The following is a 12,718-nucleotide window of genomic DNA, read 5'->3' as shown; positions in this document are numbered from 1 at the left end:
GGTATGACGTAAGAGAAACAGAGCAAGCAAGAATTAGCTGCGTGCTTATAGCCAATCAAAATCGAGCTGGTGACACCAGTGTATAACAATATATCTTTAGAGTTCGTCCAATGCAGTCATTCATGATGTTCTCATGCTTGCGGATTTCTAGTGCTTCAATAGTTTTACGCTTGCGGATGTCGTGGATGTTCCTGTGGAGGATTTCCCAAGAGATATCTTGCATGGATGGTTTGTTGTGATTGATCAAATGTGAATAAACCGTCTGTTTCACCATTCTGATATGTTCTTTTATTCTGGATCCGACAGTTCTACTTGTTTCACCAATATAAACCGTGTCGCAGTGCGAGCATTTGATTTTGTATACACAGTTTTTTGTTAGGCATTGGTTAGATCTTGTTGAAGAGCCGCAAGTATCACAGGGATCTGGGCAGCATTGTTTTTCTTTGGGCGGTGTGAATATTCTTGATGATGAGGGAGCCATTAATATAGAAGCGCTAGAAATCTGCAAGCATGAGAACTTCATGAATGGCTGCATTGGACGAACTCTAAAGATATATTAACACCATGCTAAATCTTCTCTTTATTGGTTTTTACTTTAGCTGTAAATCATTGTACAGTTCACTCATTTTAATGCTGTTGACTTGGCCAAAATTTGCTGTAATTCTGTGAAATGGCCAACTCCCACTTGCTCCATTGAAGGGTGACAATTCATTGACTTTGATAGTTGTCAAGGAGTGTTTTTTACATCTGATTATTTTTTGTATCTTGTTAGCTGTACAAGGTTGAGGAGAATCCAAGAATTCATCAAGAATGAAGATTCTCTCACCAAATTAGATGGCATCCTTTGTATCCTTGGTAAGGCAATTATGTCTAAGGACTGCAGTGTTTTATTCTACAGTGTATACACTACACATAATTATGTTGTGGTTTTGGATTTTTTTCAACCAACGTCAAGTTTTTAAAACTGGTTTGAAACTTTGAAACCAGTGATACACATGTACCAGTAATTATTTTCCTCCTGTGCAAAAGTAGATTGCTTGCACTCCAAGTTTACCCCTTTCGGTCTTGAGAGTGAGACTTAAAGGTTTTACTCTGTTTAGTTACAATCAGTGAGGGCCGCTTCAGGGATGAATGGGTTAATAACAGGTCTTTTTTCCTTTCCTAGGTGTGGATAGCAGGTAAGACAACCTTTCTTAGTTGATCTTAAAAAATTAATAAAAAACTGAAGTTTAATGCAGTTCTTGGTGTTTTGCACCATTGAATGGGCTAAATAGGCATTTTTCGATATACTAAAATTTAGCTTGAAAGAGAGGTTTAGAGGACAGAGACAAAGGAAAGTGGATGATATGAAAATATGTTTTCATATTGATTCCAATGTGTTTCTATACTTTTGTCCTCACTGCCTCACCAAATGGGTTATTTCCAGTTGATCCTCAAGTTTAATAGAGGAACTCACTCTGTGCACCAAAGGCACACTCACAGAGCACCACTGGTAAGAAAATAATATTATGGTAACCCATCTGTGCAAGAATTTGGTTTTGGTCACCATACAACCCAAAATCCACCCCTCCATGTATGCAAATATGAAACGCATCTTTTGCGCGGAGAATCTCTGATACTGGACATCTACATGTATGGATATGGTCAATCTTGTACACAGAGTCCCCGCGTATTTTGGTGAGCGGGTGAGCGCCTGAAGAGATCTGGGATAATGGACTTAAACATTTTTTTTTATTGGTCACTTGCATGACAATGGTAGTCCGACAAGAAGTGTGTAAGTAATATGCAGAAGTACCACACCAAAAACCCCAGAACCAACTTCCTCTACAGTGTATTTGGAGGGAGATTTGAAATCTAAAGTTAGTTTCAGTGCTGTTTGTTTTTTTCTGCTGTCGTTTTCCCCTTACTTAAAGCACCTGAGAAATAGGTAAATCACAAAAATATTAAAACGATGGAGTTTTAATAATCTCTAACAGTTTCAACTAATAAAGAGCAGCTGTTTTAGCATGGAAATTTTCCCACACTGCTAAAACTGATCACTGTTTTGCTGTTGCAAAAGTTCTGGGGAGAAATCCATGGTTCGAAAACATAAAATTGTAGTAGAAGAGGACAGGAGTGTTGTTCCACAAAAATCTTGGTATTGGGTTTCTTGCATGATGCACTTCTGCTCCAAAGGCTACAACATCAATGTGCTATATGCGGAACAGTTTTGAATAATGGTTCAGATCGTATCTTTCAAACAGAACACAATCGGGTAGAATTCAGGAAGTTGATTTGTCTGATAAAATACTGCTATATGGAGTCCCGCGAGGATCGGTACTAGGCCCTCTTCTCTCCTCATTTTGATTTGTAATACCTTTTTTTTCTTATTTTTTTCACATTTAAATGAGTATCATTATTATTTTTAATTCTGTAAAGCATTGAAAAATTATTATTATTATTATTATTATTATTTATCATAATAACAATATCATTAGACTAGTAAAGCATAAGGTGATGTTTCAGTAAATGGAAAAGTGACAATAACAGCACTTAAAAATGAGCACATGGCACAGGATATTCAGAACAAAGGGAATTCATATCATTATCTTATAATCATTTTACCATTATGTTTCAGATACAACAGTGGGACAAAACAGCTTTTGAATTACTTACTTTTTGGCTTTTGTGAACTTCTTCCCAAGGATGTGAGGTAAGAGGAAAAGTGAATGTTCAGGGAAGGGATTTGTAGTGGTGGGAAGTTTCATTTTACACCAAATGGATTGACACCAGCTACACAGGTCGTGGATTTGCTTCTGAATCTCTTCTGAATCTCTTATGTCCAGGACTTCAAATTTACTTTAAATTATGATGAATGCATTGCTATGTATTGTTAGTACTGTAAAGGCTATAAAATTATTGTTAACTACAAAGTTCACATTTAGGTTTTGATAGCTGTTTGTGTTTACTTAAAAAGAAGAGTTAGGGAAATTTTATGATGTTTAGCCCCAAGGCTGTATTTCTAGACAGAAGTGATGTGCCTGAATGACATTCTTATTGCACTGGTTTGTTACATCACACCACGGGACTGTACTATAAACTCAGCGTTAGATAATTATCATTTGACGCATAAAACTCAACTCGCTCAAAAAAGAAGCATCACATGTTCTTATGACATCATGCAAAAGCAGAAGGCACAAGTGATGTTAGAATTTATTATTCAGGAGAAAGCCAAGGTATGACAGAACTTCCAGGTACTCATCAAAGTTAGGGTGCATTGGCAATACATGTATTCGATGCCGGATATACATGTACATGTACCTATATTTTTATCCAAGCTGTCGAGTTTTTGCTTAAAATATTAATGGGAGTTTTAATCATTATAGTGAGTTAAGTTACCTTGGGCACTAAGACTAAGTTTTGAGGCTATAGCTGAGGTCTACATTTCATTTGTTGAATTCTTTAATAGTCTTAAAGCATTTCACTGTGAAGGTTGCTTTCGAGGTCTGCCCAGTTTTACTCCCTCCACAAAAAGTAATGCTGCAGGTAGACGGTTTTTGTCTGAATACTGATGCTGTCCCCTTTCCACTAAACGTGTGATGTATGTAAAAATGATTTTATCTACGAGTCTGCCAGACAGATAAATTACATGTATGATTATTTCTGCCTTATGTTTCCTATAATCTGACTTTTATCATAACAGTGGATGTAAAGTTACAGAGGAGGAGCTTGAAGGTACTATACACCCTTTTAAAAATTGTTGTTATGTAGGTTGTAATTATTTTTCTTAACTTTTAATAAAGTTGTTCTAAATTACCAGTAACTTTGTGATGGACTTAATCAATCATCAAAGGTCAAAGGTTGAGGATAGTAACAACTGAAACAATACAAGCGTACTTAACTTTAATAAATTAAAAACAAAAACAAGGAATGAACAGGAAAATGTGCCTTATCCTTTTGCCTTATCCGTGCAGGAAAAACACAACAGTGAAACCATGTACATGTAACTGGTGCCTGTCTATCAACAGAGTCTTGTACATGTAACTAACACTTTGTTTCAGTGTAAAATGTGGCTAGCAGCAGGTCACCTGGCTCAAATTGTTCAAAGGCCAGATAGATAAGTCACCATCCGCCAGTTTCAGTCTCTGCAAAGGTTTCACACTGATCACTTTTACTATGCATGTTTCTATGACAATGAAATAAAGATTTGAACCTTCATAAATCCATGAAATTCATGATTTTCTCTGAAATAGCAGTGATAACAGCTAAGTTAAAATTGCTCCATGCAGGTAAAGTCCTTCTTTAATAGAATCATCCTTAACCTCCTTTAAGATCCTTCAAGGCCATGAAACTTCTTTGTATAATTTTGGTCTTAAATAATATTTATTTCCTTTCATAATCTTTGTCATTGTTAATATATTAATTAAGTATTTTATCTTTGCTCCACCCAACTCTATTAGCCTTGCTAAATTTGGGTGGACAAACTTTTCACTGTAACTGTATTGTATATAATAGACGTTGTTGTTGTTATTGCTTTAGATCTTGTGGTTGTTGTGAAGGCTGAAAGTGTTCATGTCTATTGCAATCCTCTCAATTATCCCCATCTTTTGCGTTATATTGCTCACTGGAGGAATCTTCACATTCACTGCTTGACGAAGGAGGAGGTAGAGTCAGTAATTATAACACCAACCCAAATCGTGAACAAACTAATGGTGTACAGCTGTATTGCCCTATCCTGGCTCAACAAGATAAAATTTCAAAATAATTTAAGAAGTGAATCAACTTGCCAAGTACATTCAAGATAATGTCATGAGGAGGATGGTTAACAGAAATGCAGTGTACAGGTTTACAGTTATTCCTCTCCTTTTCTCTCTCTTATTAATTTTTATTTTCCACTGTTTTTCAATGTGACTGGTGTCTGCCTTTGGTGTTGAGTGGACCTCATGGCTGGCTTTCCTGGGTTTGCTAGCCATTGGTCCTCTAAATTCTCCATTAAACTGGGTACCAGTAGTGGAATCTCTCCACCACACTTGGTCTACAAGATGTACCATATTTTTCCCTGTGATAGACATCATCATTTGCAAAAGCAGAAGAGAAATAACATACAAAACTGAAATAAATCGGAGCCTACAGTACATGTATGATTTCTGCTAGAATTCAAGAACAAATCAAAGAAATTCTTTCAGCCATGTACATGTACATGTAATTATAGTATGATGATAATGATGATGAGAGGGCAGAGGAATTCAAGATCACCAGTTTTATCTCTATGGTTGAAGGATGTGAGCAGCTGGGTATACCTTATGGAGGTTAGTGCTGCTGGATAAATCAATTTGACTTTAACCTTATTGCCCCGAATTGGTCCTCATTGACTAAAACGTAGCAAAAATAATAAAATATTATTAATCTATAAGATTCACTCTTCAGAGGGAATGGGTTTATAATGTACTTGGTCCTCAGATTAAGCTCCCTTGATTGGTTGGCATGCATGGCATGTTTGAGCTTCTTCTATTCTTTAATTTATTCCTTTTACGAGAACAATCAAGCCCACAATATTGCCTTTCTTCCAAAACACTTGGTTTCATTGTGAATAGTTTTTTGTGCTCTGTAGTAGTTTTGCTGATGCCTTAGTGTTTGAGTCCCATCGAAGGCCTAATTTCTTCAATTTTTTAAAAGGGGGATAACATTTTTGGCTTAAACACTTTCCATTTCTCCTGCTTTAATTTGTCCCAATCAATTTTATCCCAATCATGGCTGATCCAAGATGGCGATCAAAAGTCACAGCCACATATTAAGCAGTAAAAATTGATGATGATGATGATGATGATGATGATAACAAGAAGAATAGTTAAACTTTATTTTCACATGATAATGTGTTAAGCTGAATAGCTTTCCGAGTCGTGCACAAATCAAATGAAATCAATACAATGTCATATCAAGTCATATTGGTTTTTGAGTAGAGGGTAAAGTCAGAGTACCCAGAGAAAAACCTCTCAAAGGAGAGTGGAGGACCAACAAAGTCAACCCATATGTGACGCTGGATCTGGGAATCGAACCCAGGCTATATTGGTGGGAGGTGAGTGCTCTCACCACTGCGCCATCCCTGCTCTGATCCCCTCAGTGATCTGCATGATGATTTGTACAGCCTAACGGCATCACTTACACTGTAGATCGCACATCTTTGTGTTGAATAGTTTAGGCAGGAGTTTCAATAACATTTGAATTTGTTGGCTGGTTTGAGTAGAGTAACCAACTATTATCATTGTCAAAATGAATTTTAATTTTAGGTTTGAGGGAATTAAGCTGCAGAAAAGTGCTGTCGCTGAGCTGTTGTTAGGGGCAGGGGATTTTCCCAGTCTCCTGGGTGTTTCATACAAAAATAATGTACCCACTACTTTCAGCATGACAATTTAGAGAAAACATTCCCTGCAAAGTTGCTGCTTTTCCCACCTATTTTTATAGTTTCCCTGCCTAATTGAAAAGTTATTGACTGCCCCGTGTCTGTACTGGAACTACATTGTACTGTGTACGAAAGAGGGAAGACCTTGTCTTTGTTGTGTAAACTTCAATAATATTTTAGTTTCATTTGGCTTGTTTGTGATCTTGTAGAACCAAGCCTTGGTGACAAACAACCTCCATTTAATCCATTCATTTTGGAGAAATGGCCACTGATTCAAGCATTTGCCTTGGAAGACTTTGGAAGGTACTAAAACATGTTTTTAATTTCACAAATTTACAAAAAAGTGTACCTGATGTATTCACCAGAAATTTAAGTTGTCATGCAACAAGTTAATAGTTGCCTTAACCATTTATCTGTTGGAGAGATCTTTAATTAAATTAAAGGTAATGTTTTGTCTTAAATCATAAATTTGTCATTGCATTTTTATTGACACTGGTATAAATTATTCCCCTGCAGTGGAGGATTTTTCACTATGAAACACAAGGTGAGGATAATCAAAATGAATTTGAAACAGTTGCTGTGCATGAACTTAGCATTAATTTTAAAATTTTTGTCAACTTGTTTGGTTTTTGTCTTATTTTTTGTTTTTAATGATCTACTGTAGGTTGCTGATGTGACTGAATATTTGAATTTAATCTATGGTTTATTGGATCCTGTGATTGTAGAGACTCTTGTTGATGAGGTAATTAATAATTATTGTTACTTTCAATATGGAGCAGAAGACTGCATTTAGGATTTAGGTTTATCTTTTCACTTAAACAGGCTGGCCAATACTAACCAACCAATCTTTGTACGTTATGTAATCAAATTAAACTAACTAGCTTAATTAATTAATTAATTAATTAATTTAGTCATATTTTTCATTTGACATTTAACTAACTACATGTACTTACTTACAAACACTCACATGCATTATTTAATTATGTGTTAAGGCACCAGAGCCAGCCTGCAACAGTATTTAAATTGTAAAGATTTTAATCCTCTTTTCCAGACACTTCCATTGTTTGAACGCCATTTCAAAGCTGTTCTAACTAATGTGGATGTAGGAAGGCAAGTGAAAAAAATATGCATTCCATGCACTGATAAATTATTGTTTTTCTAAAATCTATCATTGCAGACTAATAGGCCATTTCCGAGTTCTGGCCTGCCTCATCTTCAAAGTGAGTCTAAGTGCGAAGTTTTTGTTATGAAAATTAGTTTTCATCCATATGTAAAGTAGAACTAATTACGATCACAAAAACTTCGCACTTAGACTCGCTTTGAAGAGGAGGCAGAATTGAACTTGGAAATGGCCAGTTAACCAGGATGGAAATATGCCTGTTGCTCTGTAGAACTAGGAGAGGTTTATTGTGCAGATATTGCAATACATTTTTTTTTGTTATCTAAATAATATTCATCGCAATGAAAATTTCTCTGATTTTTGGAATTTTTGAAAAAAGTGAAATTCCATTAAGTTATAAATTTAACCTATTGACTTCTTCTAACCTATTTACCTTTCCGCTTCTCTATCTCTGTTACTGAGTTGAATTGTTGTAGTACATACCACACAAGTTGAATAAACCATTAACCAGGGTGGGTATCACTATAAAAAGTATTTAGTAATATATAGATTTAGCCAAGCCTAAAAGCAGAGCTCCCATTTCTAACCCCAGAAAGCAATATAGTGTGTATGGAAATAATTATGCTTCTGCATAAAGTACAAAATTAATCGTCATTAGTGTGTACAGTTTACAGTGATCAAACAGATCAAACACCTCTGAGATGACAGCAGTAAACAAATAAGCCTTGCAAACAATAACTAACAATTTTTAATTAATGAGCAACTCAAATTGAAATTACATGCACAGTAATCTCTTTCGCAACATTTTCTGTTTCACTGACAGTCTGTACTCCATCTCTCTTCAGTTCAGAACAACGGCAAAAATCTTTAATATCCTCTTATATGACATCCCAAAATACCAGAGAGATAAGTTACAAAGAATTCAGAATACCGCAGCACGAATGATAATAAGAGCCTGCAGTTCCGATCGTATAACACCTATATTAAAGAGCCTGCACTGGCTACCTGTGGAAGGAAGGATTAACTTTAAGATTCTTCTTATCACATATAAATTCTTGAATGGACAATCTGCTGGATATCTGGAACCCCTGATTAAGGAATCACATCCACCAAAAGCACTATGATCGTCATCCCGTTCGCTACTATGCACCCCAGCCATAAAACCCCAAACATACGGGGGACATGCATTTTCTACCGCAGCACCTCAATTATGGAACGCTATCCCAGAATATGTCAAAAATGCAGAAAGTGTTGTTTCATTTAAGACAAAACTCAAAACATTTTTATTTAGGAAATTTTTCTATTGATTTTTATGCTTACGTTTATTGTATAATGTGTCGCATAGCTATTTTTCTTGTCGTGATGTAAAGCGCATTAGGATATAGAAATGCGCTTATTAAGAACCTATGTTATTATTATTATTATTATTATTATTATTATTATTACCGGTATTATTATTTACTACCGGTAACTAAAAAGTCAACATACATGTAAGTGTAGCAAATTCGCTTACTCAACTGCGATTCACAGTCAAACAAAGCAGCTCACAACTGGACACCCATTTCACACAAAAAGCCTATAAATGTGATTGTTGAAGTATGTCAGAATCTCTGTCAACACGGAATTGCAAATGTTTTCTGGTCTTCTTTCTTTTTTAGCTAGTTTTACAAAATATGTAGGTAGCAAGGCATGTAATCTTATAATTAAAGAAGGCAAGCATTAAGCTTACCTGAAAGCTAACCATTGTAAATGAGTGTTTTGTCTCTTGCTCTATTTCTCTCAGCTTTGCGTTGATTTTCATTGAAATGTTCTCTTCTTCCTCCTCTGCTTTTCTCAAGGATTTCTTTGCTTAAATTTCTCAAGTTTTGTCACCTCTTCCCTTGTGCCTTTCCAGCTCTTTATTCCTTTTGCTCGTCACTAATATGATTTCCTGCCAGAAAAGCACGGGTTGCCAAATGCAACACTGCCATGCGATTTTCCGCCAAGGAAAATTGCCCGAACAGTACCGTCCCCAGAGGCTGTCCTGTATGTCCTATATGGGTGGATGTATGTATGGACGTCTGTGACATCATGACCAAAATTTCTTGCATGGATAGATTTCCCAAATAATCGTAACCATGGTGCTCTGCTGGTGCACTTTGTGCACCTGAGCTCCTCTATTAGAATTAGTATTCATTTAGTATCATGGGTGGTGATACCTCGTTTCCTTCCCTTCCACAGCCATAATGGACCTCTTACAGTATCAGAGAGCAGTTTAAGTGAGGTTTGCATTGCCTTTTAAATGATTTTATTATTGCTTGTTCATGAAAGTGATGAATTGGAAAGTGAAGTCTCAAGGAGTAAGGTTTTTATGCCATTCAAACTATGAAAGCTCTTTTTACAGATTGAATTTGAAAAGAAAGCTGGCCCTACATTAAGACTAAGGCCCTCAAAATCAGTTTTGCATGGGGATAGTAAATTAAACTTAGAAAAAAGGACCTGTATGTTACAGTACAGCTCACAAACAAATCGAGCTGCCTTAATATATTGCAAGATCTTTAAATAAAAAAAAATTAATATTATTTTGAATTTAGTGAACTGCTAATATTAGCACATGTGCGTCATGTATGTGTACTGAAACTTACTTGTAGTAATTTCAGGCATACATGTACTTAATGTTGTGATTTTTCTGACGCAGTGTTTTGCAAGGCTTTTTTGTGTGATTTTGATAGAAGAAATACAAAAAAGGCATTAAATCTTAAGAGGATTGATGCAGGATTTTTACACGGGGCAAAGAAAATAGTGGTACGGTAATATAGACAGTGCAAGTGACAATTAGGTAAAAAAACCTCTGCTAGAAGGGTATTACACAAACAAACAAACAAACAAACAAAGAGAAAGGAATGTGTATGTAAACTTGCCATGACATTAAGTCCAACAGTGTTACATTGCTGTCCAAGCCACTCTATATGATATTCAGTTTGTCTTAGGACTATCAGAAGACAAAACTTTGCTGTTCATTGAGGTACTTAAACCAGGTGATTATGACAGGAGGTTGTCTTGCATAATATTATTGCATTATCAAGTCCTCTTGTTATTTTTTTTATTTTGTAGCCCATTTTGAGTTATTTTACTCATGGACACATTGTGGAAAAAGAGAGCTCAAAGAGGTAGTTGTTTTATGCCTTAAGCCTTGGGACCATAGGCTGTATTCGTAAATGGCGGCCAAAAAATAATTCTTTTGTCTTTATGCTAATCATCCTCACTAGCCTCATTAGCACAAACAAAATTCAAAAGAATTTTTGCTCTGAAGTGAGGCTAGTGAGGATGATTAGCACAAAGACAAAATAATTATTTTTTGGCTGCGATTTATGAATATGGGCTATGAAAATTTGCAAATGGAATTGGGCGTGAGAGACTGGGGGAGTGGCAGAGACCGCCACTCCTGATTTGGCGTGCAGGTGATCGATGCTCCAGCATAAGTGACAACAAGGCGCAGCTCCATGATCGCAAGAGATCAACGGCAGAAGCCTCAGAACCTGGGCGTAAATATAATTTTTGTGGGGAGGGGTGGGTGGGTGGGTGGCGAAGAAGGAGGAATAACTAGGGGTTGTTGTTGGTGGTGTGTGGGAGGCTGCAGAGGCCTCCATCTGGTAGGATTAGGTGGAGACAAATGGTTTAGATAGCAGCAAATAAATGGTAATTTTTAAAATACCACAATACTTTTAATTTGAGAGACAAAATGGTTGTAACTAAAAAAAAAAAAAAAACTACATGTATAATAACTATAAAGTGAAGCATTTTTTGCAAACACTTTGTAACTGATGAATATGTTAACTATTTTTATATTAACTGCTATTATTTATTATTAACTGATTGCATAGGTTTTACCTATATTCATGGTAAATTGTGTTAATATTATTCTTTCCCTGACAATGGTCTTGAAATTACATTGTTTGTCGAGTGCACTGTATATATTTGTTTTGTTAATGAAAGAGTATGATTCTTTGGACAGGTCTGCAACAGATTGTCATCCATTTGTGCTTCTGGGGTTAAATTCCTCAAGGCAAAATATCAAAACTTCAGGGAGAAAATTCTCTGTCCGCAATAATAACACAGCGTTTGGTAACAGTGGCTTAAATGACAGTGGTGCAAAACACATGGTAAGTGCTGGGTTTTTTAAATAGCTTTTACAGTGATTGATGTGCCATATAATTTAATTGAGAACTACATGTACAATATAAAAACTTCCTTTGCACAAGGTATTTGTACATACAGTGATGTCACAAGCGATAGATTAAATGATGAACAGTGCCGCCCAGTGGTTAAAATGTAACTATGTTTCCAGTTTCTCATAGGACCACTATAAGTCCCAAGAGAAAATAAAAACAATGCTTTTGCAAAATTTTGGAGGGACAAACAAAGAGTATATTGTATTTTCGATATTGGCAAATGCTTGCATAGTCTTTCTACTTCAGTAATAATATTGAAATATTCATTTTGCTTGCATTTTGCATTAATAAAGCTTCAAAAATGCTCACATTAGGCCCTCAAACATTTTTAAAGGGGGAGACTGATGATGATGATGACGATGATGATGATGATGCATCCTCCTCCTTCCTGTAATAAAATTATTTATGATGAAAGACAATTTTGGCATGATTAAATTTATTATATTGTGTCCAGGTATGTGTTGCAGTAGATCCCAAAGGTACGTTGACATGTGCAAGAACCTACTTTCTGCAGAATGGATTTGTACCATGGTCTCTTAACACTGCAGGAGAAAATTCGTCAACTAGGCATTGCAAGGACTTGAGGTAAAAAACCCCTAACTTGGATTCTTTTTTAGTAGAACTCTCAAAGTTTTTGACTCCTAACTCTTAATTTGTTTGTGGTCTTGACAGGTTATTGATGGATCTTTACCTACTTTCGATTAATGCTGTTGTGAAGGGAGTGGAGACTTTTTCACAAACATCAAATAGAAAAAAGGTAAAAGTTGTTTTTGTAAAGGTCTTGAAAGTGGATTGTTAGAAATTGGGATTGGCTTATAAATGGAGTTGTTAGTTGATGATGATGTTGTGTCAGTGGTTGTTTGAGGTGTAGAAATTTGACAGCATCAAATGAGTTGACTAGAGAAACTTGACCTCTGAATTCAAGAGAGATTAGAAGCTGATGTTTGGAGGGTTAGCTCATAGATCTCGCGAGGGGGTAACACTGGAAACCTCAGTCTTTAAAGCTCC

General features: G+C 35.9%; 1 protein-coding gene across 1 annotated transcript in view; it reads left to right on the top strand.

Annotated features, from left to right (window-relative positions):
• Positions 1 to 12,718, top strand: part of LOC138006314 (dynein axonemal assembly factor 9-like) — a 67,841-nt gene that overhangs the window by 10,957 nt on the left and 44,166 nt on the right. The window contains exons 2-16 of the mRNA XM_068852566.1: positions 773 to 855; positions 1,166 to 1,178; positions 2,618 to 2,692; positions 3,683 to 3,714; positions 4,519 to 4,643; positions 5,192 to 5,288; positions 6,589 to 6,682; positions 6,896 to 6,923; positions 7,044 to 7,121; positions 7,431 to 7,489; positions 9,720 to 9,762; positions 10,593 to 10,648; positions 11,494 to 11,641; positions 12,165 to 12,295; positions 12,383 to 12,467. Coding sequence (XP_068708667.1) covers positions 773 to 855; positions 1,166 to 1,178; positions 2,618 to 2,692; positions 3,683 to 3,714; positions 4,519 to 4,643; positions 5,192 to 5,288; positions 6,589 to 6,682; positions 6,896 to 6,923; positions 7,044 to 7,121; positions 7,431 to 7,489; positions 9,720 to 9,762; positions 10,593 to 10,648; positions 11,494 to 11,641; positions 12,165 to 12,295; positions 12,383 to 12,467 — 1,147 coding nt within the window. The remainder of the gene's footprint in view (positions 1 to 772; positions 856 to 1,165; positions 1,179 to 2,617; positions 2,693 to 3,682; positions 3,715 to 4,518; positions 4,644 to 5,191; positions 5,289 to 6,588; positions 6,683 to 6,895; positions 6,924 to 7,043; positions 7,122 to 7,430; positions 7,490 to 9,719; positions 9,763 to 10,592; positions 10,649 to 11,493; positions 11,642 to 12,164; positions 12,296 to 12,382; positions 12,468 to 12,718) is intronic.

Source organism: Montipora foliosa, chromosome 6 (assembly GCF_036669935.1).
Source record: "Montipora foliosa isolate CH-2021 chromosome 6, ASM3666993v2, whole genome shotgun sequence".
Classification (NCBI taxonomy): domain Eukaryota; kingdom Metazoa; phylum Cnidaria; class Anthozoa; order Scleractinia; family Acroporidae; genus Montipora; species Montipora foliosa.
The sequence above is the reverse complement of the archived record's forward strand: the minus strand, read 5'-3'. Positions and strand labels throughout refer to the sequence as shown.